At 49.0% G+C, this 27,333-nt stretch overlaps 1 protein-coding gene across 3 annotated transcripts in view; it reads right to left on the reverse strand.

Moving 5' to 3' along the window:
- Positions 1–27,333, reverse strand: part of XXYLT1 (xyloside xylosyltransferase 1) — a 199,146-nt gene that overhangs the window by 86,846 nt on the left and 84,967 nt on the right. For all 3 annotated transcript variants that reach the window (XM_516961.7, XM_016942529.4, XM_063806454.1), the window contains exon 3: positions 1,629–1,761. In XM_516961.7, the coding sequence (XP_516961.4) occupies positions 1,629–1,761 (133 nt within the window). The remainder of the gene's footprint in view (positions 1–1,628; positions 1,762–27,333) is intronic.

A 27,333-nucleotide genomic window follows, 5' to 3' on the forward strand; every position in this document is an offset into this window, starting at 1 on the left:
CTCACTCTGCCTGAAGCCCCTCAAATTCTTTCTTCTGAAGAGGCAGGAAGTGAGGGTGCTACGGACCCATATGGATTCACTGCTGCGACCACTATCACCTCCCTCTGTTGGACCAAGGACCCCAGCAGATCTTCCTGGTATGAAGGGGAGGGAAGAAGGTGGGGAGTCTTCCACAGTTAAGATGGCAGGTGTCTGCCCAAACCCTCTCAAGTCGCCAACCCCTGACCTCAGAGGAAGAGGCCTACCCAGTGACTCTGGGGCCACACGTGAGAGGATTATATAAGGGAGAAAAGTCCACACGGCCCAAGGAGTTATCAGCTCATTCAGGGGCCTTGCAGGAATTTCCTGTTATGTGATCTGGGTCATGCAAATAGCCACAACCGAGCTGAAGCTGTCTCTTCACCCCCTCCTTCTGAGGGGAAACAAAGGCTCTTGACTCACTAGTTGCCTGTACTCTGCAGCTCTCCAACGACTGGGCCTCCCTCCAGGAAGGTCCGCAGGGAGCCAGCATCACGGTGTGCACTGAGAACAAAGAGCGGGGCATGCCTGCGGGACAGCAAAATCCCAGCCCTTTCCGAGCAAACTCGGCAGCTCTGCTCTGGGTGTGCTATCGCTCTACCCGCTGGAGAAACAGCCAGCAACATGAAACTCTCCAGGCCCAGGGCCACAAGCCTGGTTTATTGTAATCAAAACCCGCTTCAGCTGTTCCTTTCCTTTTTTTTTTTTTTAATTACAAGATATAGAACAAGAACACACAAAAAAGTGCATGCAAACATGAAGCTAAGCTAAGTGGGGAACTGAGACCTTGCAGCTCTCCAGAGCCAACCCACCCCCACGCCCCCCACCGCCTGCCACGCCGGCTTTGGGAAGCATCACCCCCCTTCTCCTTTCCCATTCTCCGCACCTGCACATGTGCATCCCTAAAGGTTCCAGTTTGGTTTCGCTCTCGTCGCATGGAGCCGTTCCCTTTTTTGCTGTTGCTGTATAGCACTCAACTGAATGAATGCGTTTTATTTATCCATTCTGCTAAGTAGCAAATTTGAGTCGTTTTCAGTTTTGGCTACTACAAATAACGCTACAGTGAATATTCCAGAATGGTTCTCAGTCCTGGAGTTTCTCCATGACACAGGCTTGACAAACAAATGCAGCATCATGCGGAATGCGCTTCTTCGTGCTGACTGCTGACGCCAGTCTGTGTTCCGACGTCTTCCCTCCCTACAAGACCACCAATCCACCCACTCTGCTGATAGAGAATGGGGGTCACTGGTGACTCACAGGCCAAGAAAGCCCAGCTGGTCACTAGAAGGGAAGTTAAATCTTCCTCCGTAAGGCAAAGCCCAAGATTTTAAAATTCTGAGCTTAACCAGATCCAACAACCAGAACAACTAGGCTTTTCAGAAGAAAAAGGCCACAAACTCCAACAAAATAATGAGGTAGCACCTATGGCTTGGGATAGACCCACCTGCCCATACAATCAACTGTAAGCAATAAGTACAAATGTGTTCCCAAGATACTAAGTGCAGAAGGATCGGACGCCACTAAATCCCAATCTGTCACGGCTGGCAGAAGAGAGAGGGTGAAGGGTGGGGAGGGGTCGTGGAGGCGGCCCCCCTGCAGTCATGACGCACCTGTAAACTGGCTGCATCTCCCGGGCTATGCCGATGATGGCGCCTGGCAGGAAACTGTCAAATTCCTCAAACAACTCCCGGATGTTGGTCTTAAACTTCAGGTCTAGGTCCAGCTGAATGATCTGCAGGATCTCTGCGGGAAAGAGAAAAGGACAATGAGACACAGGTACACCTCCTGGGAGGCTCAGCCACGGACAGAAAATGAAGTGGAGGGCAGAGAAAAGGGCACTGGACTCTTACTGTTGTCAGTGAATGATGCACAGTTACCGCTGGAATAAAAGGCCTTTCATCTACCAGCAACCCCTCCACACTATTAGTCTTCACAAACGACTACCCGTGTCTTTTCTTCCAACTGCAGACATCCATTTTGCTTAAAACTAGGCGACCACACGCTCCAGTGTCGGCCTGCTGTCCTGATGTAACTGTTAACCGTGCACCATTTCACTCTCAAAAGTATCTCATTTGGATGATACCTTATGTGGACACCCTACTTCCCTACATAAAACTCAAAGCGGGCCGGGCACAGTGGCTCACATCTGTAATCCCAGCATTTTGGGAGGCCGAGGCGGGTAGATCACGAGGTCAGGGGTTTGAGACCAGCCTGACCAACATTGTGAAACCCTGTCTCTACTAAAAATACAAAAATTAGCTGGGCGTGGTGGCAGGTGCCTGTAATTCCAGCTAGTCAGTAGGCTGAGGCAGGAGAATTGCTTGAACCCAGGAGGCAGAAGTTGCAGTGAGCTGAGATGATGCCACTGCACTCCAGCCTGGGCAACAGAGCAAGACGCCATCTCAAAAAAAAAAAAAAAAAAAAAACCCTCAAAGCATCCAGGTGTTTCCTCTTTGGAGCACAGGTGATAAATAACCCACACAAGAGAGAAGTAAAAAACATTATGGTCTCAGGCCTTTATCAGTGTGTTCTGCAAACCCAGATGTGTGTCAAGTGATGTTGACCAGAGCGAAACGGCTGAATGATCTCAGATACCACAGTGTTTTTAATCCACTGCCTAAAAGACAGGATGAGCCCAGATTCTTCAATGTCACAATCACCTGGCACCTAAGAGCTGCTTCCATCACCTCCAGGTGACTCCGGGCTAGAAGCACAGGAGGGAGGCACTGGCGAAGGTCATTCCCCTATCCTTCACCCAGCCCAGCCTGACCAGGATCCTAGGTGTTGTGCCAGGCACCAAGCTGACCAGGACCCTGCCCTCAAGAGAGACATGCGGGTGGCAAAAAACAGAGGGAGGGGCCAGTGCTGAAGCCTGAAATGGAAGAGCAGCTGTGGGAGGTCCAAAGAGGGGGCGCATGGGGTTCAATGATGAAGCAGCGAGAGCAAGTTCCTGGTACCTGGCCTGGGAATCAGAACACACGAGTGCAACTTCCAGTTCTGCTGCTGATTGACCCTGTGACCCAGGGGAAGTTATTTTACTTCTCTGCACCTCAGCTGTTCCATTGGCTAAAATGGGGAGGCTCTCCTGTGCCTTGTGTGGGAAATAGCTTATGGACAGTGTTACAGGGATCCTAGAGACCTTGAGGAACAGAATTCTGGAGCACAGCACCACACTGGCCAAATGTAGAATTTGTGCAAAGGCAATTTAAGGAACTTGGGATAATTTTGCTGTAACTAAAGAAACTCCTGATGGGAGGAAGGGCCGTGCATTTAGTCAGCCCGTCAATCATCACATCGAAAGCCCACCACCTGCTACAGGTGCTCTCTCTTTCAAGGCCATCTAAACCCTACTTATTCTGCAAGCAGCAGCCTAAACACCCCAGACAGGCCCTGCAGGAGTCATGGCTTCCTGCTCTGTGCTCCCCACATGGCTGTCTGCCTGCCTGTGGTCATGGCCACCCACGTACCTGTCTCACCACCCTTCTGGAGAGGGCATTCCTTGAGAATGGGAATGTGCTGGGAGGGCGGGGCTCAGGACCATCAGACGCTTCTGGATGAGCATCTTCATCTTGTCTTAATATACCCTTCAGTAAACCTGAGCACTTCCCCTGCGCTTTAGGGACCAACTGGGAGTAAACCCGGAAAGGTCCTATGTAGGCCTAAGACACCAGAATCTGAGCTGCTTCGATGTTATTTACAACTCCTCCTTCCTAAAGCACCTTCCAGGAAGGGTTTGCTTAAAGTTGGTAACAATTCACCAGGTGAGGTCCACCGACTAGGAAGGAGACAGGCGGCAACTCCAGCACAAAGTGACCCATTCACACAGATATAAAACGACTGAGATGGGAGGCCACTCCCTTCTATTCCCGGAGGCCAACAGGCCCCTGTGCAGCCTGCACTGTCCTGCGGGCACCTGTCCAGGAGGTTAGCCCCTTCATGTAATTATGAAATAAGACGCCAAGTTGTAAATGTCACTGCTGAAGAGAAAGATGCTTACTAGGAATGCTGGAATTCATTAGGATGAGGTTTCTAAAGGGGCCTGTTCCTCCGGCCTCTGGTCCTTGAGGTAGCTGTCTCTCTGTGGGAAATATGTGGGGGCAAGAGGGTTACGCAGAACGCTGAAGGCTTTGTGAGGACAAAATGAGACTGATCCATGGAAGTGACATCGCAGAGAAGATGCTGGTTGGAGGATAGCTGAAATGATAGCAGTAGGATTACCGAAATGTAAGGAATAAATGAACGAGATAACTGCCCCCAAAGCCAGGAAGACATGAAACCTAAGAATCATGAGGAAGAATGAGAAAAAGGAAGACTAGACAGCTACAAGACTCACAAGAATGGCCAGCACCCAAGGCTGCCTGAATGTCCACCATGTCCAAATCTTGAGAAAACGCAACAAAAAGAATGGCATGGCAGATCGGAAAACACTGGTTATAACTGAGGCCACTCTACCCATTTTACAGATGAGGAAGCTGAGGGCCAAGAAGAGAGACTTGTCAGGCATTACACGCAAGCTAGGTGGCAAAGCTGATCTCAGAACCCAGGTCTACTGACTCCCTAGTTAATGCTCCTGTGTTTATTAGCCCCGTCACCTCCAACCCACTCCCAACACAGGCCATAAACTCCTAGAGAGCAGAATGCATTGTGTAACGGACCAAAGGGTGTGCACAGGACTAACCAGGCACCCAACACAACTAGCTCGTGGAGTATCTGCATATCATCCCATGGAAATATCAGCATGAAGACAAGTGAGTACAAGCTAAAGGTGTAGCTTTCAAGACCTCCAAGACCCTGTCACCATCATTGCCGCCATGGCCCTGGCAGCACTCCTCAGGAGCTCCTGGCTGTCCAGGGGACTATTTTCAGGGCTGAGAACACCTACGTCTTCTGCCTGGGTTTGAGGCCTGGCTGGCGGCCGATACTTCCGTACAATTACACCACAGAGGGCCACATGCACGGCCCCAGTACCAGCTGGGAGATTTTCAAATCAACATTCCCAAGGGGATGTGCGGTTGGAATTGGCGGTGGTGGATCTCACATCCAGCAGAAACTTGGGTCGCTTCTGAGCTGGACGTTTCTCTGTCAAAGCGCTCTTCTCCATTTCCCTCCCAGGACATGCTTGGGCCAACTCAGCTCATCATCAGCATCCAATTAAACCAGCCACAAGCATGTCATCTGACCATGGGTGGAATTACAACCCAGAGTGAGTAATTAATGATACCCAAAAATAAACAAGAAAAGGAAAAAAAATCCAGAAGAAAAAAAAAGTGAGCCTTCTGTCCTCTCCTTTCCCTTCTCCTATCCCCAGAAACAATTCTCAGCAGACACATCTTAACACACAAAAAGCAACACGCAACAAAATAGATCAAGAAACGATGCAAAGAAAAGACATGCTCAGGTAAGCACAGTGCGTACCGTCCTGGGAAACACAACAGGCCTTCAGGGAGGGGCAGGTGAACCATGCAAGCGCCTCCTCTGTCTTTCTGTTTTGAAATGGCTTCAGAGATTTGCAGAGATAAATATTTACAACACATTAGAGGGCTTTCACTGCAGAGCGTCAGCCCAAATTCCACTAACCGGGAGAGGGTTTAGGGAGAAGGGGAAATGATGACAGCATTAAGCTATGTGACTCCAGCGTCCTGAGGCTGAGGACCTGGAAGCAGCTGCCTGGAAAAGGGGCTAATTTTCCCATTGTCCACTTTGAAATATTGCAGCAATATGCCACCTGCCTTATCATACTCTGGTGTTTTTAAATTGCTGTTCAGGAGCTCCTCTGGCCTGCGGGAGCCAAAGGGCAACTGAAAGGGGTGGAGACTTCCCCTAACAGTGAGAGGATCCTGACCCCAGAGGAGTTGTTTTGAGGCCCACGGGACAGGCACGGTCCCCCTGTGCTCCACCAGCCAGACCAGGCTGGCTTCTCGCACTGGAGGGTCTGAGCATGTGGTAGAGGGTCCGCCCCGCGACACACAGACCCAGGCCGTGTCCCCAAGGGGATGTGCGGTTGGAATTGGCGGTGGTGGATCTCACATCCAACAGAAACTTGGGTCGCTTCTGAGCTGGATGTTTCTCTGTCAAAGCGCTCTTCTCCATTTCCCTCCCAGGACAAGGCCCAGCCACAGGGCAGCTGGCTCACTACAGGAATAGGGGCTACAAAGGAAGAAGGGGAGCATGCCAAGGGTCCTACGCCTTGGCCACAGATTCTAGGGGCTCCTCCAGCCTGACCAGACAAATGTTCACCCTCTAGGAGCAGGGAAAGGATGTCTGTGTGCCAGGCCCTGGGAAGGCTTTGCATGCTGATTCAGCCCATGAACCTCCATCATGTCTCCTCGAGGTGGTGGTTAGTATCTTCCAGTTTCAGATGAGGAACCTGATGCTCAGAGACTTTCGGTAATTTGTTTAAGACAACTCAGCAAAAAAGGCTCAGGGTGGAGAGCAATTACAGATTCGCCTCGCTCGATAGTTTGCTTGAGCCACGACACATTTCTGAGAAAAGCCTTCGGACATCTCTGAAGTCCCTTTTAAAGTCCTCTTATGAGCCAGAAATGCTTCCACATCAAGGGTGAAGATAGCAGACAACCCCGGATCATCTCTGTGCAGTGGCTGAGGCTTCATGGACAGAACCCCCAACCACGACCACCTCCCACAAGACCCTCATCCCCAAGAAGCATGAAGACTATTGGGATTCTCTTTCATTGACAAAGACCAATAGAGAAACTTCTGGAAGAAAGGGTTTTATGCCACAAAAGTTGAAAGGAAGCTTTTAATGACAATAGCCAACTTGTATCAATGCATTATACTCACCGAATCATCTAAACACTCTATGAGATATATAGATATATAGATTTTTTTTTTTTTTTTTTGAGATGGAGTCTTGCTCTGTCACCCTGGCTGGAGGGCAATGGCGCGATCTTGGCTCACTGCAACCTCCGCCTCCCGGGTTCAAGCAATTCTCCTGCCTCAGCCTCCTGAGGCACGCCACCATGCCCGGCTAATTTTTATATTTTTAGTAGAGACGGGGTTTCACCATGTTGGCCAGGCTGGTCTCAAACTCCTGAATTCAGGTGATCCGCCCACCTCGGCCTCCCAAAGTGCTGGGATTACAGGTGTGAGCCACCACGCCCAGCCCTGAGATTAATATTATTTCTATTTGGCTGGGTGCAGTGGCTGATGCCTGTAATCCCAGCACTTTGGAAGACTGAGGCAGGAGGATCACTTGAGCTCGGGAATCTGAGGCTGCAGTGAGCTGTGTTCGCACCACTGCACTCCGGCCTGGGTGACCGGGTGACCGAGTGAGGCCCTGTTTCAAAAAAAAAAAAAAAAAATTCCATTTGACAAATGAGGAAATCGAGAAGTATAATAATCCAAGATCACGCAGCTGGTCAGTGGTAGGGCTCGAAACCCCGTCTGTTGGGCTCGACAGCCTGGTGCCTGCTTTTCACTGCCCATGCTGCCCTGCCTTCCGGGCTCCTGGGCAGCCAGGATACGGCCAGCGCTCAGCTTTGCAGGCTCTGCCCAGACAGGAAGGCCCTGACTCTCACTGTGCTAATCTATGTTTTCCACATTAGCAGCCTGCCCCTCCTCGGATGGTCGGGGGGAGAAAGGAAACAGAGTTCATAGAGTGATTTATGCAACCTGTTAGCAGCTCTGGTAAAAGGTTTTGGGTCCAGGAAGTTGAAATGAATAACCACAGCCAGTTTCATATATTCGCTGTACAACAAACTTTCTTCAGGCCTTACTCGCCCCCTCTCAAAATGAAGCATGAAAAACTGTGTTGGCTATGGCTCAGCCATGGCATTGTTTATAGCACCCAGCTCCTGTTTTATGGACCAAACAAATTATCATGAGAAGACACAGTTTTTGCTTCAGCAACAGTGTAACATGAGTCTCCTTCCTCATCCTTAGCACCTTCTGCTAAGAGGTATAAATCATATCCTTTAGGATAGGACAGAATTTATTTTGAACTTGGCTGAAAAATTTGGGGGACTTATATAAGACAGCACATACAACACCCAATGTAAATTTCCCTCTCGCTTCTATTGCCAATATGAAGTGATGGCTTATGCACGGATTGATGTAGTTCAATACACAGGGGAAATGGAATTTGAGATCTGAAAATCTTCCATTTCTATGGTAAGGATGTCCATGGTCCCTGCTGGCCTTTCCATAGTTCACATCTCTCTCGTGTCTGCTATAAGTTTTTTTTTTGTGTGTGTGTGTTTTTGTCTCTAAAAGCTTAAATTCTTTCCTATTTGAGGCAGGAACACATCTGGACTCTGTTCACAACAGTTAGACCGATGATGCTTAGTCTTTCTTCTTCACCAACAGGCTTTTTTTCAGAGACCCCTGGGGGAGAAGCTGTAGAAAGCAATCCTTTTTGGATAGAATTATCAGGTGTTTTCTGAAAATAATGATACAGATACCACTGGTTGCCCAAACTGTCACAGTGCAACTTTTCAAATTCTCCATTTTGAGATTCTTTATCAGAATTATGGGCTCCTGTTTCTAATCTCACCTTCCAACCACTCTCTCCCTCTTGAGTGGCATTTGAGCCCATGCCACCTTATGGATTCAGTCTAAAATTAGGTAAACTAACAAAGGTTCCATCCTGCTGCCTGCAGCTCCTCATCCCCACACTGTCCCCTGACACCTGCTCCTGCCCTTGGCCCTGCACTCTGTCAGGGCCTGTCCACTGCAGCCTTGCCCCTTCCATTGATTCACATGGCAATGACAATGATAGGACTAATTCCTTGTATTTCTATGGCATGTTGCAATGTTCAAAATACATTCCCAGCCCATAAAACTCCTTCCCATGCTTTAACTCGTTTGATCCTTACAGCAACCCTAGGGGGCAGGTGCATCCATGTGGATTGGGTTTAACTGCATATCACAGAACAACTCTAGCAGCAACAGTTTCAACACAGAGAAGAGCATAACTAAGCCACATCCACGGAGGGCATGGCTGCTCCATGAAGCTATCAAAGACCCAGACAACTTCTGCTTTTCTCCTTTGCTATCCTAGATCTCATTTCCATCCTCAAGGTACCTCATGGTGCAAGACGGGGGCTGCTGGGGCTCCAGCCAACTTGGCTGCATTCCAGGCAACTGAAAGGACCAACGAGAAAAGACACCCTGACCTTGCTTCCTGCAATGAGGCAGACTGTTTAAGCATCCTTCCTGGAAGTCTTTAACATTTCTTCTCATAGCTCACTAGACAAAATTTAGTCATGTGGCCACACTTAGCTACAATGAAAGCTGTGAAATGCATTCTTTTATGGGCAAAAGGTTACCCCCAAATAAATGGGATGCAGTTGTAAATAAGAAAGGAGAGAACTGATATAGAGCAGGAACTAGCAGTACTTCCACAGAAGGCAAGAAGTAACTACACCCACTTTACAGATCAAGAAATAGAGGCCCAAAGAGATTAGGTGTTGCTACGGTCACATGGTCACTAGTGGCAAGATGGGAACTAAGTCCATGTCACTGGCCCCACATCCAGATCCCCTTTCCCTGTTCACGGAGCCTCCTTGCTGCAGTGGAGCTGCTGCTGTGTTTCCGCATGGACTCTTGCTTGCTTCCCCTCCAGACCTTTGTTCAGCCCTCAGCTGTCCCCAGTTGGTCTATCAACAAGATCCGTGCCTGCCAGCCCCAGGCTGCCATCCTGAAGGACTACTGTCCTCTGTCCCCTGCCTCACACTTTGTTCCTTCTTTGTTCCCTGCCTTGCCTCCCTGCATTTGTGTCCCACTGGGTCCCTTGGAATCCAGGCATGGTCATTAGCAAGGAGGACCAGGCCAGAGATGGCCAGATCCCAGCAATACAGACCCTCAGAGTAGGATCACAACCCCACAACTATTTCTGCAATGCCCACAGAGTTCTGTGAGCAGGATGCCTCACCTTGGGGTACCCATACCATACCAAGATGGTTGACACCTCCTGAAATTGTTTCTGATGGCCAACCTCTTGTGTGACCATGACCTTGTTCCATTCTGACACTGAAAACACATTTCATGATGGACGTGGACGCTTATCTGTGGGTCCTTGACTACAATGCCTAAGCAAACACAAATTAGTTAGTGCTGAAGTGCAGTTTGGTAAACAGAACCTTTGCAATGATGGAGTCGGTTATGGGAAGTGACTAAGCGGGTTTCTTGGTGGTGAAATGTGTGGGGACTTCTGCTCCATGGGAAGGGGAGAGTCTGTATTTCCAGTGAAAATTGGAGCCTGGACTCTCAGCACAGGGGCCAGTCCTGGACTTCCCCGCCTTCCTGTGTACACATGAAAACATTTTGTTTTCAAGTTCTAGCACCTTGGCTACCTCTTTCGTGTCTCTAACATGAAGGTCTCTGTATTCTGGCAGCAGTTCTCCCCATTGTGAACAATGAATCCGCCACTCTTCCCTGGAGTTACACTGTCTCAGTTCCTCTCCCCCAGCAGACTCATCCTTCTCCAGGTGGTGCTCTCCAGCCTCCTACCATCCTCTACAGGGTCGCAGGCTACAGGGTTTCCTCAGCCTCCTCCAGCCAACTACGGTGGAAGCACCAACAACCAAGAGAGGCGCAAACTCCTGAGATCCTCTCCCAGAAAGGGCAAATAGGACCAGGCAGAGAACAGCCGGCTTCTCAGCGAGGGGAAGACGTCCACCCCCAGCCATAGCGCCTGACTTCTCCCTGGGACCATGGAGGGGTGTGGAAAGAATGGCCCCACATCATCCCTTGTGCTAGAAGAAACCCACATCACAGCACAGAAAAATGTTTCTCCACTTTATGAGTCTGGAAATACCTCTCTGACCTTTTCTAGCAGGAGGAAAAAATATGGCATTAATCTTTTCAGTAGCAAATATCTTTTACCCTGTGACAGTTTGCAAACTGACTAGCCAATGGTCAAATGGCTCTTCAGCTTTCCTGTCTCCTGAGCCAGGAATCCTAACAAAATGTCACGTTATATTGGTGCTGTTGATACTACATCTTCTAAAAAAGATGGACGATCTATCATCATCGTTATATTAGTGCTGTTGATACTATATCTTCTAAAAAAGATGGATGATCTAGCATCATCTAGGAGATAATTAAGTCCCTATATCTCAGGTACTGGACTACACACTTTACATATTTTGCCTCATTGAATCCTCACACACAGGGCTTACTGTCCCCATTCTCTAGCTGCCTCCTCCCTGACAGGTGAAGTTTCATTGCTTTCATCTCTGTTTACCAAGGTTGAGAGGAGCCCCTCCTGTTATGAGTCTGATAAGAATGACACAGGAAGGTGGGGAAGTCCAGGACTGGCCCCTGTGCTGAGAATCCAGGCTCCAATTTTCATTAGAAATACAGACTCTCCCCTTCCCATGGAGCAGAAGTCCCCACACATTTCACCACCAAGAAACCCCCTTAGTCACTTCCCACAGCGGACTCCATCATTGCAAAGATTCTGTTTACCAAACTGCACTTCAGCACTAATTAGTCTATTTCCCAATTTTAATTAAATTTTAATTTCATTTAATTCATTAGTTTTTCTTCTAATTAAATAACATTTGAGTTATTTTAATTTTAATTAAAGACATAAAATACAACGCACCAAACTGACAGAACTGCAGCTGAGTGCAAAAAACGAAGAGAAAACAAGGTTTTGACTCATAAATATTTCAGCGTGCACTTCCTAAGAAACAAGGACACTCTCTTTCAGAACAACAGTACAACATCAAAGTCAGGACACTAGCAGTAACACCCCAATACTATTTCATCCACAGTCCCATTCAAAATGTGTCAGTTGTCCAAAAACAAAAACACAGTTCCTGGCCCCGGATTGCATGTAGTTGTCCCACGTGTTCTATCTGAAATGATTCTTCAGTCTTTCCTTGTTTTCCAGGACTTAGGACAATTTGGGGAATATGGGCCATTTTTTTTTATTGATTTATTGATTTTGAGATGGAGTCTCACTCTTTCACCAGGCTGGAGTACAATGGCACGATCTCAGCTCACTGCAACCTCCACCTCCTGGGTTCAAGTGATTCTCCTGCCTCAGCCTCCCAAGTAGCTGGGATTACAGGTGCCCAGCACACCCAGCTAATTTTTGCATTTTTAGTAGAGATAGGGTTTCACCATGTTGGCCAGGCTCGTCTTCATCTCTTGACCTTGTGATCCACCCACCTCGGCCTCCCAAAGTGCTGGGATTACAGGCGTGAGCCACCGCGCCCGGCCATGGGCCAATTATCTAGTAAAAGTCCTTCAATCTGGGTTTGCCTGATGTTTCCTCCTGACTAGACGCAGGCTGTGCATCTTTGTCAGGAAAGCCACGGAAGCCATGCTGCGTTCTCGCAGCGCCATGTCGGCAGGCACATGGTGCCAGTGTGTCCTATCACTGTGACGTTAACTTTGATCACAGTCAAGCTACTATTTTTCTCTTTGTAACAACAACATTTTGTGGGGCAATACTTTAAGACTCTGACAATATCCCATCTCCTAACAAATGTTTACCTGTTTGTTTTAGCCTCCATTGATGATTCTTGTCTAAATAAATTATTACTATGTTGAGCCGGGCACGGTGACTCATGCCTGTAATCTCAACACTTTGGGAGGCCGAGGCGGATGGATCACCTGAAGTTAGAAGTTCGAGGCCAGCCTGGCCAGCATGGTGAAACCCCATCTCTACTAAAAATACAAAAATTAGCCGGGCGTGGTGGTGGGCACCTGTAATCCCAGCTACTCGGGAGGCTGAGGCAGGAGAACCACTTGAACCCAGGAGGTGGAAGTTGCAGTGAGCCAAGATCACACCACTGCACTCCAGCCTGGGCGACAAGAGTGAAACTCCATCTCAAATATATATATATAGCTATGTCAATTGCCAAAAGGTGACTTTCCAATGCCTTCACTCCTTCTACATTTATTAGCTGGCATTCTACTCCACTGTGTTGACTTCACCCATGCTCAGCCAAGAAGAGCTTCCTGGGATCACCCACTTACGGTAGGTTGTGCCAAGCATATTGTTCCCTTCTAGTATTCCCCAAAATGCAAATACCAGAAGGCTCCGTGGTGCCTGAGGCAGGGCAACTGGACAAGGCAGAAGTGTCAGAGCTGCTGAGGCTGGAGCTTTGGGCCCATCATCCAAGTACTTGAGGCAGCAATGACCCTCTTGGAAAAATCTCCAGGATACGGGATCACTGTCCACTCATACTCGACGAAGAAATGATCACTGCATACCACAGGCAGCACCAGAAGACCTTTTCTTTCCTCTATTTGTTTTTTTAAACAACTGTTGACATGGGCTCTCCATTATTTCACAAAATATGAACTGAGGGATTTTAGGCAAGCGTGAGTAGGTAGGGCCCTGGGATAGAGCCGTGGCTCACCGGCCTGGCTATGGCACTGCGTCCAACCATGGGCAAGCCATCCCCAGCTGTCGCAGACTGTAAGGATGAGGGGTTTGAAATGAATGTGGTCTGAGACCCCTCCCAGCCCTACCACCCTGTGATTCTGAACAGGAATGGTCTTTGCCCCTCACTCATACCTTGTTTGTTCTCAGAACAGCACAAATATATCATCAGACACAGGAGATATACTCTACTGCGTTGTTCTCACCCATGCCCAGCTAAGCAAGCCACAAAATCCCTACTATGTCCCAAGCACTATGCTAAATGTGAGGTTTCAGAAATAAATAGTGAGTTTCCTAGCCTCAAAATGCAAATACTGGAGGGTTTTTCACTAAATATCCTCTGCTGCCACTGCTGCAGCTGCTTCCATCCTACCCTGGTCCTGAGGGCAGCAGCCCTGCTCCCCAGTCACCCAGCAAGCATGGGCAGGCCCTGCTGAGAGAGGGCCCTGCCTATGAAGGAGAACCAGAGACTGGGAGGTGCTGGGACCTGCCTTACTACTGACAGCTCCTCTCTCTTCTGCAACATTCCTCATGATCATTAAATATCACCATATGGAAACTAACATTTCCTTAGTACCTACTGTGTGCCAGCCCCTGGAATATTTGAAAGGCCCCCACTTTCTATTTTGCAAATGTTGAAAATTCAGGTCCACGGTGGCCTGTAATAACCTACTTAGGGTCACACGGCCAGTGAGTGACCAGCAGAAATGCAAGTTAGTCCCCATCCCCATCACAAAGTCTGAGCTCTTTTGCCTCAATGTGGTCCCTTCAAACAGGGCTTACCTCTGATTCCACCCACTCCCTGTGCAGTTACCTACTTCTGGGAAACAAATCACTCCAAAACCTAGTGGCTTAAAACAACAGTGTATTACTATCCCTGACAGTTCCGTGGGTCCCCTAGGCTTAGCAGGGTCTGATTGTGGGGGTCTTTTGGGCGAATGCAGTAAGACGGTGGCTGGGCTGGAGGCCTCTAAAGGCTCAGCCTGGCTGGCCGACCGTGATGGCTACACAGGTCGCAGCAGTCCCTGCTGGCCGCGGCAACGCGCTTAGCAGAGCTGTCACCCTGATGAGCTCACGTGGGCTCTCCCTGAGGTTCAGGCTCCATCCCGGCACGGCAGCCGGGTCCAAGGGGAAGTCTGCCACGGTGAGTGTTCCAGCAGACCCGGGCTGAAACGGCAGGGCCTCTTGTGACCCAGCCTCGGAAGGCACTCGGCATCACTTCCACTCTATCCCATTTGTCAAAACAAGCCACGGTGCCAGCCCAGACTCAGGGAGAGGGACCAACACAAAGGTGTGCATACAGGGAGGTGTCTCCCTTAGGGGTCGGCTTTGGAGACCAGCTGCCACGTCCCCTCATGCCACAGTGGGACACAGATATAGATGGTCCCCGCCACAATGCGGTTCCACTTCACAGTTTTTCAGCTTTAGGATGGGTTTATCAAGGCATCAAATGTATTCTCAGCTTAGGATATTTTTTATTTGCGATAGGTTTATTGGGCTATAGCCCCCCCCATAAGTAAAGGAGCGACTGTATTTTAAATTTCTTCCTTATAGTCTTCCTAGTTTTCTACTATATACAAACACACACACACACTTTTGTAATCACAGGGATAAATATTTGAAATTATAACTATATAATATTGTAATATATGTTCTATGTAGGAGTACCGGTGTGTCAAATGTATATTAATGTGTGTGTGTGTGTATATATATATATATATATATATTTTTTTTTTTTTTGAGATGGAGTTTTGCTCTTGTTGCCCAGCCCAGAGTGTAATGGCACGATCTCAGCTCACCGCAACCTCTGCCTCCCAGGTTCAAGCGATTCTCCTGCCTCAGCCTTCCAAGTAGCTGGGATTACAGGCATGCGTCATCATGCCTGGCTAATTTTGTATTTTTAGTAGAGACAGGTTTTCTCCATGTTGATCAGGCTGGTCTTGAACTCCCATTCTCAGTGATCCGCCAGCCTCGGCCTCCCAAAGTGCTGGAATTACAGGCGTGAGCCACCACGCCTGGCCGTTAATGTATATATTTATATATATGTGTGTATATACACACACATATGAAACCAGAAGAAAATATAAAAATACCACTGTAATAAGTGTGCAATTATTTTTAAAGTATTTTTCATGTTTCCAAAATGGATATATATTGCTTTTGAAAACATTTTAAAAGAAATTAATTAACTACCTCACAGAAAACACCCATCTTTTAGTCAATGTGCATGAGATTTAAGGCATTTAGCCATGACCGCAACTTTCTTTAGGATTCCTTCTCAAGGTCAACAGAGGCACCTATTTATACAACCTTCTTCTGAAGCCAAGTCCGCTCCAAGCTTCTGCATCCTTCCTGCTTCACCACAAGATGGTTGACTGGACTTCCAAATGCATTTGTCAAAGAAAAATCAAACAATAAGCTGAGAGTTCATCTCACCTGGCTTCATTTCCTGTCATTCATCCAGCTGTATTTATGCTACATTTCCCCATCTCTTCTTGCCAAGTACATCTTGGAAAGAGCAGATGCTCTGAGTATCTGAGCAGCTTAGAAAAATCCTCAAGCCTCCGGAGACTGAGCCTTTCCCAGAGGCCAATTTGCATTCTCAGAGCTCCAGGCTTAAAGGAACCCACTAAGCCAGAGCAGTGACTGTCACCTGTAAACCTAGCACTTCGCGAGGCCAAGGCAGGAGGATCCCTTGAGCACAGGAGTTCGAGTCCAGCCTGGGCAATGTAGTGAAACTCCGTCTTAACCAAAAAAAAAAAGTAACCCAGCCATGAAAGAGCAGCCTCAGAAATAGGTGAGGACACGAGCTCATGAATGGGAACGTTCAGTCAAACCTCTGTGTCCAGGGAGGTAAACTGAGGCAAAGCAATTCCCTTCCTGTCAGATTTAAATGACTGTGTAAACCTCACTGCAGACAATGAGGTGGAAGGTGATGAACTTGCTACTGCCTAAAGTGATACAGACCATCCAAACCCAACAGCAAAAGCAGCCAACAGGCTTCCCTCTGAGTTAACAGCCAGCAAAGGCACAGGGTGAGCCTGGACCGCACGCTTCGGGAACTGGGCATGGAAAGAGCTGGGCACCTGGGCAGGAAATGCCACAGGCAAGCCTAAGTTCTCCTGGCAGCCCTACCCTTCCCAAAGGAGGGCAGGTTCTGAACGGCCAAGCCCTGGGGTCTGTTACCAGCGTCCGCACACATCAACAGCTCTGGGAGCCCGAGATGGTGTATTTGTTGAGTCAGTCAGTGCTATTTTTACCCGGTCACTTTCCAACCATGAACCCAGACTTCAAATGTCATCACTTGGGGTGGATTAAGAAATCTGACTTGGCCTTTCTTGTGGTTTAATTTCCTACATGCCTGCATGAACGAAAAACTTTGGCATTCCTATGGAAACTAAGACATTTTAACCTTATCCAAGCAGGTGGTATCTGGATTATTGGTGTCTTGATTGTACTCTTAAACCTGCAGTTTCCCGATCTCCATGGATGTCAAACAAACAAACAAACAAAAAGCGTGTACTGCTCTGATGAGGCAGAGACGCCACACCCTGCCCTTTCTCTCCTCTTCCAAAACAGGTCGCTTCCCCACAGGTCTGTATTTATGGTCTGGTTCCCAGAATGCCAGGTCAGGGCAAATTTGCTTTCTGAATATTCTAGTCCAATATCAAGAGATGAGGTTGCCTCTGTGCAATTCATACAACAGTTATTTGTGACTTTACTGGAGTCATTAATAGTTAAGTGATAAACATCCAGGTACAGAGTTTGGTAACTGTCAGTGATGGAAGATTTGAACAATCTTAAAAGAATTCCCAAGTGATTTCAGTTATAAAGCCAGGCGTTATTTGTGTGGTCACAGAAACGCTGAACACGTACCAAAAGGAAAAGGGATGTTCCTTTTCCAGGGGAGCCAGTTTGAGTTTTGTTTTCTTTTTAAAACACTTATACCTTCATTCATATTTTAAGTACCATCATGATGGTTGGTAACTTTAATTCCTTTAACATTAACAAAATTGGTCAAAAGCACTTCTAGCCCAGGCGATCTGGGATTTTCTGCTCCAAGACAGACAGAGCCCTTCTGCTTTTCAAAAGAAAAACCTGGAACTGCACCAAAGTTTCCTCCTGCACCTAACGAGAGGCTTGCCATGCTGGAATAAAAACAGAAACAAGATGCTGCTCGAAGTGTTTCGCTCAGGAGGAAAAACACTGCCCCAAGAAGTTACCAGCTGGGCACTGCTGAATGCGAGCACGGTCCCAGGTTCTCTCCGGGGCCAGGGGAAGTACCAAGCCGGAACCTCTGAGTGAGTGTCCCATCAACAGTACCCGCAGCCAGCAACAACACACTGCAAAGTTCTAAGACATGGATGCCTTCCCTGTTCATGACTAACAACTCTGCATTCTTTCAATCATTCAACGAATATTTATTACACCCCTACTGTGTACCAGGCACTGCTCTAGCCACTGCAGATAAGGCAGGAGAAAGACAGGCAGGGGTCCCACTCCTGTAACTTACAGAGTAGACAAGATGGCCTCAGATGGCAGTAAGTGTTTCAGAGAAAATAAAATAGGGTGATGGGGGAGAATGTGACATTGTGAGGGCTACTGGCATCGGACGGTCAGGGAAGGGCTTTTCAAAAGGCAACATTTGAGCTGAAACTTGAACTGTGGGGAAACAGAAATGCAAAGATTTGGGGAAAGAGGGCAAAGGGAGTCACTAGTGAAAAATCAAGGAATGCATTTAGCACATTTCTGTTAAAAAGCGGGGAGGAGAACCAGTGGAGTTGGAGCATGGGTGAGTGAGGAAGAAAGGTATTAAAGCTTAAAGCCGTGGCTAGAGAGCTAGGTGGACACACCTGATCAGGTGAGGGGCTTTAGGCATTAGAGAGGAGTGGTTTGGCAGCCCCCCGGGGCTGATCGACACCCCTACTTTCAAGACTTGGCACCTCTCCATGCCTCTACCCTGATCCTGGCGTCCTGGTACACATCTTGCGAGTCCATCAGGAGCTCTGGCTCTCTAGACAGTGCTCCCAACAGTGGAGATGCTCACCCTGAGAGATGTCATAGAGCTCTCCCACTAGGGAACCGCATCTCCCCTGCATTTTAGGTCCCCTGGCTAACTTTTGTGAGGCTGGGGCCAAAGACAGAGAGTGTAGCTGCTACTCCTCAAGAAAAGAAAATACCAGGAAGGCTCAGGGAAAGACGCAGCGTCTCCTCCCCCAGCATCTGCCTGGCCATTATGGCCTGGTTCTGCTCCTGGCCTCATTCTCCTTTGTGCTGTTACCTAGGAGGTGCTCGACACTAAGTAACATTCTGGTTCACATAAGACTGGGCGGAAGAACAGCTCCCAGCACAGCCTTGCTATGCACCTAAAAATGGACACGAAACTCTATTTTTATTCACTGAATCGTATGCTCCTAATGACTAAAAGCATCATTTTAAAGACCTTTCATTTTCCTTTCTGGTTTTCAAATGGCCAGTGAGCTTCCCACTTTTCCAAATTCCCTTCCTCCACCCTCCCCACCACAGTAGTCCACTGACTCGGGGTAAAGTACGGGCTCAGGGGAATCCTACTGAAAGGCATCGTGGATAAAGTGAACTTCACTTTAGAAAGCAGAAGGAGCTTTGCATCTCAGGCCATCCCGCACCGGCTCGCTGTCCAGGAGAGCACCCAGCTCCCACCAGGGAGTCCCTCCTATGGGCCATGAGTGGCAATGACCTCATTTCCCTGACAGGAAGTGTGGAGATGTCATTGCTGGGGTCTTCCCCAGGTCACGAGACTAGGGGCTGTGTCAGTAGGCACTGGTGAGAACAGCCGCTGGCTCCCTCGGGTTGCAGGAGCAGAGTGACATACTCAGAGTCCCTCAGTCAGAGGATGGAGAGGAAGCTCAAGGCAGAAGGAGGACACCAGGCCAGGCAGACACTTCTCTGGTGATTTTTTCTTTTTTAACGAGGGCTGTAGATCATTTCATTGGTCAGCTTCATATAAGCCAGCCTCCTGCCAGCCTTGCTACTGGCAATCAGGAAACCTTCCACACACCACCCCATCTTTGTCTAGAGACCCTTTGTCTAGAGCCTCAAAAGAAAATGAGGCTTTCACTTTTCCTCTGCAGAGGAGGCAGAAGAGAGGATCCTGGGAAGAGGCACCACACGGGCTCTCTTCCTCACAGCAGCCTACTCTTTTTCTTCTTAGGACTTCCCACAGTTGGCAATTATACCTTTTTTTTTTTTTTTTTTTTTTTTTCTGAGATAGGGTCTCCCTTGGCCACCCAGGCTAGAGTGCAGTGGCACAATCACAGCTCACTGCAGCCTTGATTTCCCGGGCTCAAGTGATCCTCCCACCTCAGCCTCCTAAACAGCTGAGACCACAGGTGCACACCACTACACCTGGTTAATTTTAATTTTTTTTAAAAGACAGAGTCTCATTATGTTGTCCAGGCTGGTCCTGAACTCCTGGGCTCAAGTGATCCTCCTGCCTCAGCCTCCTGAGTAGCTGAGACTACAGGAGCATGCCACCATGCCTAGCTATTTCCTTTCCTTCCCTCCTCCCTCCCTCCCTTCCTTCCCTTTCTCTTCTTCCTCTTCCTCCTTCTCCTCCTCCCCTTGGCTGCCTCCTCCTCGTCCCCTTTCCCTTCCTCTTCTCCTTCTCCTTCTTCTTTTCATAGAGATTGGGTCCCATTATGTTGCCTGAGCTGGTCTCGGACTGGACTCAAGCGATCCTCCCTCCTTGGCCTCCTGAGAAGCTGGGTCTACATGAGTGTGCCACCGTGCCCAGCCACAGTTGTACATCTGTTTGTTTACTTATCTGTGGTTGGCCTCTCTCATAAGACTGTAAGCTCCATGAGGGCTTGGATTGTCACTTACCACACATTCAACAACAACTATTATTTTTTAAAAGGAGGAAATACAAGACTCACAGAACCAGGTTCACTTGGTAAAGAGCTTCCCCATTTAAGAAACTTAGAGCAACTATGAAAAAGCTCTACCCCAGAGCAATCGGGGCTGTGCCCTCAGAGCCACAGTTGTTGAGCATCAAATTCTGCCAGGGCAGAGCGGTCAGGGAAGTACACACAGGCAGTAATGCTTGGCCTAAGTCCTCGGAAGACAGAGAAGTCCTCTCCCCATAACAAGAGAGGCTCTTCTACAGTCAGGAGGGCCACGCAGCGTGCACTGGCTGAGCACCAGCCCAGTGGACAGGAGCAGAGGGCAGAAGCTCTCAGGAGACATGTGTGAGATGGAACTGGGGGAATGCGGACAGAAGGGAAGTCTAAGACTATTCCTTTGTTTCTGGCTCAGGCAACCTGTCATTAGCCAAGCTTCGGAAAGGGCACATTTGGGGAGAGGAAGACAATGAGTTCTGTGTTGCGTGTTGACTTTGCTGCACCCATGGGCTGTTCAGATGGAGATTCCTAGGGGTAGTCAGGACACGGGTCTGGGTGTTTCAGAAGCAGGTCTCAGATCGACACGGTAGTAACAGACATCACTAGTGCTCACCCGCACTCTGCCTTCCTGGATCCTTGCAGCGAGGTGGCCACATGACTAGCTCCTGGCTGATGGACTATGAGCAGAAGTGCTGTGTGCAACTCTGGACTGTAGCAGTGAGAAGCCACTGCAGGGCCTCAGCCACTGCTCCCCTGGAAGCCACATGCTCCAGATGGCGTCGTTACAGGATGGAAGTGGCCTCGATTCCCGAGTCACTGCTTAAAAGGAAGATGTCCTAGAAGGCCAATGCATCCAGAGTGACATTTGTGTGGGAAAGAAAAAAAAAATTATGTATGAAGTCACAGAAATTTCAGTCATGTTTGTTATTACAGCCCAGCTTAGTCTAGCCTTACTAACACAGAAGTCATCAGCGTATACGTAGCAGCTTAAGTCAAGACATTGATAAGGTGAGTAGACACAATCTTTTTTCTGCCCACACACCTAAAAGATATGACAGAATTTACTTTTTTTGAGACAGGATCTCACTCTATTGCCCAAGCTGGAGTGCAATGGCATGATGCCAACTCACTGCAACCTCCATCTCCTGGGCTCAGATGATCCTCCCACCTCAGCCTCCCAAGTGGCTGGGACTACAGGTGTGCACCACCATGCCCGGCTAATTTCTGTATTTTTTGTAGAGACAGGGTTTCACCATGTTGCCCAGGCTGTAATTTTAACAACAGGACCACATTCCAGTAATGACCTGAAAGGGAGAAGAGGTGACATTCCCCTGCCCTGGCATGCATATTATAATCCTGGGTAGAGCGGGGGTGTGTAGAATGCTTAAATCCCCTCCCAGTAATTCTGATCCTCTGTGATCACCCTTCTCCCCCATGATCTGAAAAGAACTGGTATGAAATGAGATGAGAAGCAGATCTTGAATATTCTGTCTTCGGTTTCAAACACAACAATCTTGCTTGTGCGCCATCAGTACGTTCCACCCCTCTGACACACTGGTATAATTTGATTAATTTATCGTGTTTATTAAGCTCCCTAGCTTCTCCAGTTCCTCATGTTTGGAGATACATTGATGTTGATGAGGCTGGAGAGCTGCAGGAAGCAAGACATTAATCTGTATCCCACACCACAGCTGGCACTCCCTTACGCTTACCTAAGGACTCTAAACATGCAAAAGGCAGATGTTTGGGGTTGGAATTGACAATATGAAAAGCTCAGTAAGAAGATGCAAAAGTCACAGTTCCCATGGTAACCCTCCTTACCTCACAGAGCACAGGCCCACAGGGTCTGCTGGAAAGGTGATCTGAGAGGTAGGACAAGGCCGACTCTTTGGAACCAGCAAGAAACTCTCAAGCCCCCGCCTAGGGACTAACTCCCCGGCCTGCTGCCACTGCTGACATCCCCCACCCACAGCAGGTCGGGGACCACATGCCGCCCTCCTCGCTGGGCTCTCACATCAGCACTACCAGCCAGGGGTTACTCCAGGGAAAGGGAAGGGTCCTACTCGTAAAGGCTGTGTCCCTCCCTCAGGCTTCTACAGGAGCCCTTCTGCCCAACTCCTGAACCTCCTGTGAGCTTCCCAGGCTGTCCGTGCAGAATCACCTGCTCCCTTACAGTATTACCTCGCATAGTTCTACTGCATATGCACACAGTATTATATTTAGGCATTTGTGCATCTGTGATGCTTCCTAGACAGTGAGGCCCACAGAGGTATGGACTGTATCTTGCCCTTTTATCCCTGGCCTCCAGAACAGGATCTGAAGGAGGACCTCAATTTCAAGATGACCTCAAATGAATGAATTCAAGATTCTCTCTTGAATCTTGAGTGTGTTCATCAAGGACTTACTAGAAGATAGAGAAAGATACTTACCAGGCTTGCCAAGAGCATGAAACAGAGACACAGAATGGCAAACAGAAAGGGCAGAAGAATCAGTCTCTGACACAACCTGGTGGGGTAGGATCAATGCACCAACTCAAACTTGGGCTGAACATGAAAGCCCTGCAGTGGCATCATGCCAACCAACCACACAAGTTCATGGCCATGAGACCTGCCTTAGCAGTAGCCTCAAAAAATGGGGAGATGGCCAGGTACGGTGGCTCACACTGATAATTCCAGCACCTTGGGAGGCTGAGGGAGGACAATCGCTGAGTGCAGGTGTTTGAAAACCAGCCTGGGCAACACAGCAAGATCCCATCTCTACAAAAAAAATAAAAAAATGAAAAATAAAAAATAAAAAAATTAGCTAGGCATGCGCCTGTAGTCCCAGCTACTCAGGAGGCTGAAGTGGGGGAATTGCTTAAGTCCAGGAGTTGGAAGTTACAGTGAGCTGTGTTCATGCCACTGCACTCCAGCCTGAGTGACAGAGCAAGGCTCTGTCTCTTTAAAAAAAAAAAAAAAGAGGGATGGAAATGTTGCTTTTGTTGACTGGAGTATCAGTTACAAGGGTATATAAGTTTGTGAAAACTAACTGGACTGCACACTTAAGACCTGTGCATTTCATTGTATTAAACATTTGATCTTGATAGAAAATAAATGAAAAGGAGGTATGACAGTCTGACTCCATTTTTTGCTCTTTAACTGCTGACAGCTTTTTTTTTTTAAGCCCCATCCCTCGCTCTTCCCCTTCTGCCCCACATCTGGGCAAGCTGATAAGACAGTCTGGATGCTCTCCCGCTTGGCTGCAGCAGAAGGTTCAAACCATGTAAGCCCCTGCCCACACGGAACCCTCCCCCAAACCTAACCCCTAATCACCATACAATCCCCAGACCAGTCTCCTTTCTCCTTTCTCTTCCCTGTCTTTCATTTTCAGACCAGCTTGAGAAGCCGGCCCTGCTCTCTCCAGAAAACCCTATTATGTGGTCTCAACGTTCAAATCAAATTCTGGGTGGAGACCATCCTGGAAATGTGCAGTGGCCACAACAAAGGGCACACACAGAGGATTTGGTGCCACTGCAAACTCAGTGTCTCCAGCAGGACGCGGCCATCAAATAAGGACTTGGCGCAGCTCCATCAGCAGAGGCAGGGCTCCCTGGTTTCACGCAGGGAGCTGAGAATAGCCCTGTACTCTGCACTCCGGTGTATGTCTGCCCTCTCCCAGTGCCCAGCTCTGAAGCACGGTCTTCACACCTGGGCCCTGTACTTGAGGGGAGCAGAGACCAACTGCTGTGCATTCAGAAGCAGGTATCTGGAGAGCAGGGAACCTAGAGATATTTCCACCAGGGAGCACATGGGGAAGCCGGGACTGTTTCCCCTGATGGAAGGCTCTCTCTGAATTTGTAAAAGAAAGGAAATAGGCTTCTTCATTGAGGTTGAGAGCTGAAGCATCAAGAGATAAAAGCAGGTTTTGGAAAACATAAGAAAGAGTTTTCTAAAATACGTCTGAATATGGAAGAGGCTACTCTGAAGGTGGCAGCTCCCTGTCCCTGGGCCTTCACGTAGTTTCCACTGGACAACTCCACACTCCAGGGAGGCCATGGAGGAGATTCAAGAACTCATGATGGGGCCGGGCGCGGTGGCTCACGCCTGTAATCCCAGCACTTTGGGAAGCCGAGGCGGGCGGATCACGAGGTCAGGAGATCAAGACCATCTTGGGCAATATGGTGAAACCCCGTCTCTACTAAAAATACAAAAATTAGCTGGGCATGGTGGCACGTGCCTGAATCCCAGCCACTCGGGAGGCTGAGGCAGGAGAATCGCTTGAACCAGGGAGTCAGAGGTTGCAGTGAGCCGAGATCGCGCCACTGCACTCCAGCCTGGGCAACAAGAGTGAGACACCGTCTCAAAAAAAAAAAAAGAAAAAAAAAAAAAAAGAAGTCATGATGGGATCGTACCTCAGAGTTTTTCCAGCCCCAAAACGCTCTGACCCAATTCAACAACTCCCTTAACTCCACTAAAAACTGCAGTGTTCAATACTCTGACCAGAAAAGGATATGGAAGCTCAAGAACTGGTTTTCAGTCACGTCCTATTTACACTCAAGTTGAACACTGGCCAAAGAATCAGTCGGCTGAAGAGGCCTGCGTGTGTGGAGGAGGAATGCTGAGGAGACATTGGCCCCAGAATGGACACCGTCAGCTTGTAAGTCCACTAGTCAATTCCAACAGGAAAACCCCAAAAACAGAAACAAACCGGAGACAAACAGCCCACACCGAGAGGTAAGCAGTTTCTAACTGGGAACTCAATTTCATCCTGCCCATGAGAAAAGCACAAAAAAGGTGATTTTCCAGATTCCACTTACAGCCGTAGAGATGTGGGACAAATTTAAAAACGAGTCACAATTAACAAAGGATTTCCTAAGTGTGGTGTTGAGCCAGGAAACCTGCCCTGCGTCGCCCATGCTGTGACTGATGCGTGGGGCCCTGAGGATGCCTCCCCGTGATCCCTCGGGCCTTTGCTTCCTCCTCTCCCTCCCACTGTCTCCCCCAACACAGGCAGGCTCCAGGCCGGGACTCCACACTGCAGGCAGAGTCGGGCCAGGGTGAGGCTGAGTGACGGAGTGCCTGGTGAGGGACAGAAGAATCTCTGAGCGGCCCCAAGCAGTGGGGTTCTGGCAGAGCACCGCTGACCCGTCATGGAAGGAGGGGAGCAAACAAGAGGGGCAGGGAGGGAGGCAGCTGCGTAGCAGGCCTGGCGTGGTCTGGCTTATGCACAGTCATTTCTAACGCCAGATCCCCGTCTCTGCACTGACGCCAGGGGTGGTGAGTGGCACACTCGGTCCCTCAGTTACAGGAAAGGTCCCTTCCATCCTGGGGACCCAACTCATGAGGGCCCAGAAGGAAGGAGCCACAAAGGTCTGGATGATTTATCCCTCTGGCCTGCCTGGTCCTCAAGACACACTTCCTTCGGCTGCAGCCTCCCCGATTCCCAAGCTGTTTCCTGCCGCTTTTCTCATTTCATGAACTTCTTTTGAACAATTTCCTGTTCCTTTTTCTTTCTATGCTCCTCTTCCTGGCTCTGTAGCCCTTGAAAAGAAGCAAACAAACAGATAAGGGTCAGCATCTGAGGCCAGACCCTAAGGCCCTTTCCAGCCCTCTCCAGAGCGTGATGTGGCCCCGTCTGGCTAAGAGCACCAGACGGCGGTGGCTGGAGCACCCCGTGCCACTGCAAACGTGACCAGGAACATGGGTCTGACAGCTCTGGACACATACAAGCAGACGGGAAAGGAGCCTGCCCACTGCCCCCACCCCTGCAAGCACACACCTGCTCGCCAGGAGCAAGGGCAGCGCCGGCCCTCCTCGGGAGAAGCTCCAAGGCCTGTCCCTAGTCCTGCCTCAGGATTTTGCTCGTGAGGGGTCCTCAAGGCCACTGTCGCCCAGACCTTTAGCTATACAAAAGTAAGTGGTATGGTTCATCCCTTCTTGGCTAATGAGGTTTGACCATGAACCAAAATATAAAACGCCCAACTGATTTCAAGGAATTCAGTTCAGACAAAGGGCTAAAGGGTGGTGACTCCAGGCCATGAGAGGGAAAGACAAGGCCGGAGCATCCGAGCCTTTGATGGGGCCCACCTGCGGCCAGGTGTGTAGCACTTAGAGAACATGTAATAAAAAGAGAAATAAAGGTAATTTATTTGAGAAGTCGGTGCTTGAGAACACTGTGCTTCTCCTGAGGACTGACTTGCTTCCTTCTCCCTGACAATGATGGCTCCATAAAGGATGACAATCTCCCTTTTCACACTGGCTACGTGGCTGCGTGGCTGCGGGGCTGTGTGGCTGCGTGGCTGCGGGGCTGCGGGGCTGCGTGGCTGCGGGGCTGCGGGGCTGCGGGGCTGCGGGGCTGCGGGGCTGCGGGGCTGCGGGGCTGCGGGGCTGCGGAGCGTGTTTTGCCACCAGGCGTGCCTTTATGTCTTTTTCTATGAGGTCTACACTTTCATCTTCTACACATTTACCCCCTGGCCCTGAGTGTCTACTTGGTTTTGTTTTTTCACCTTTGTGTCATTTTAGTGAACACCTCAAATTCTCTGAGGGCTGTGGCAGGGGACTGAGGAAGTGGATGATAATAGATATCCACAATCATGGTGTGAGCAGGTAACACTGCTTGAGTGCTTACTGTGTGCCAGGTACTATCGGAAGCTGTTCCTGTATATAAGCTCACTTGGTGCTCACAACAACCCTCGAGATAGGTGTATTTCCATGGATAATGTATCCAGCCATGTGCTGGATCCTCTCACCCTCATTTCAGAGGAGAAGTCTTGGGCCCGAGTGGTTAAGTGCCCACAGGTGGTATCTGGCAGTGCTGGGGTTTGCACCACGGCTGTTCCTCCCACAGCTGATACTCTTAACCACTGCATAATACATGGAAATAAGAGGGAAGATGAATGAACGGCCTAACTCACGGACAATGGGTAAACTGCCCAAGCTAAAGTCAGAGGTTAGCGCCTAATGAGCTTCCGTATTTTTCTTGAGAACGCTGGTCACCCAAGGTCTCCAATAAAATATGCTACTACAAACACACTTTCTATCTCAACAAACACTCCAGTTCTCTGGTCCAATTCCAGAGCAATATGACTAAAAACTG

The sequence above is a fragment of the Pan troglodytes genome, chromosome 2 (genome assembly GCF_028858775.2).
Source record: "Pan troglodytes isolate AG18354 chromosome 2, NHGRI_mPanTro3-v2.0_pri, whole genome shotgun sequence".
Classification (NCBI taxonomy): Eukaryota; Metazoa; Chordata; class Mammalia; order Primates; family Hominidae; genus Pan; species Pan troglodytes.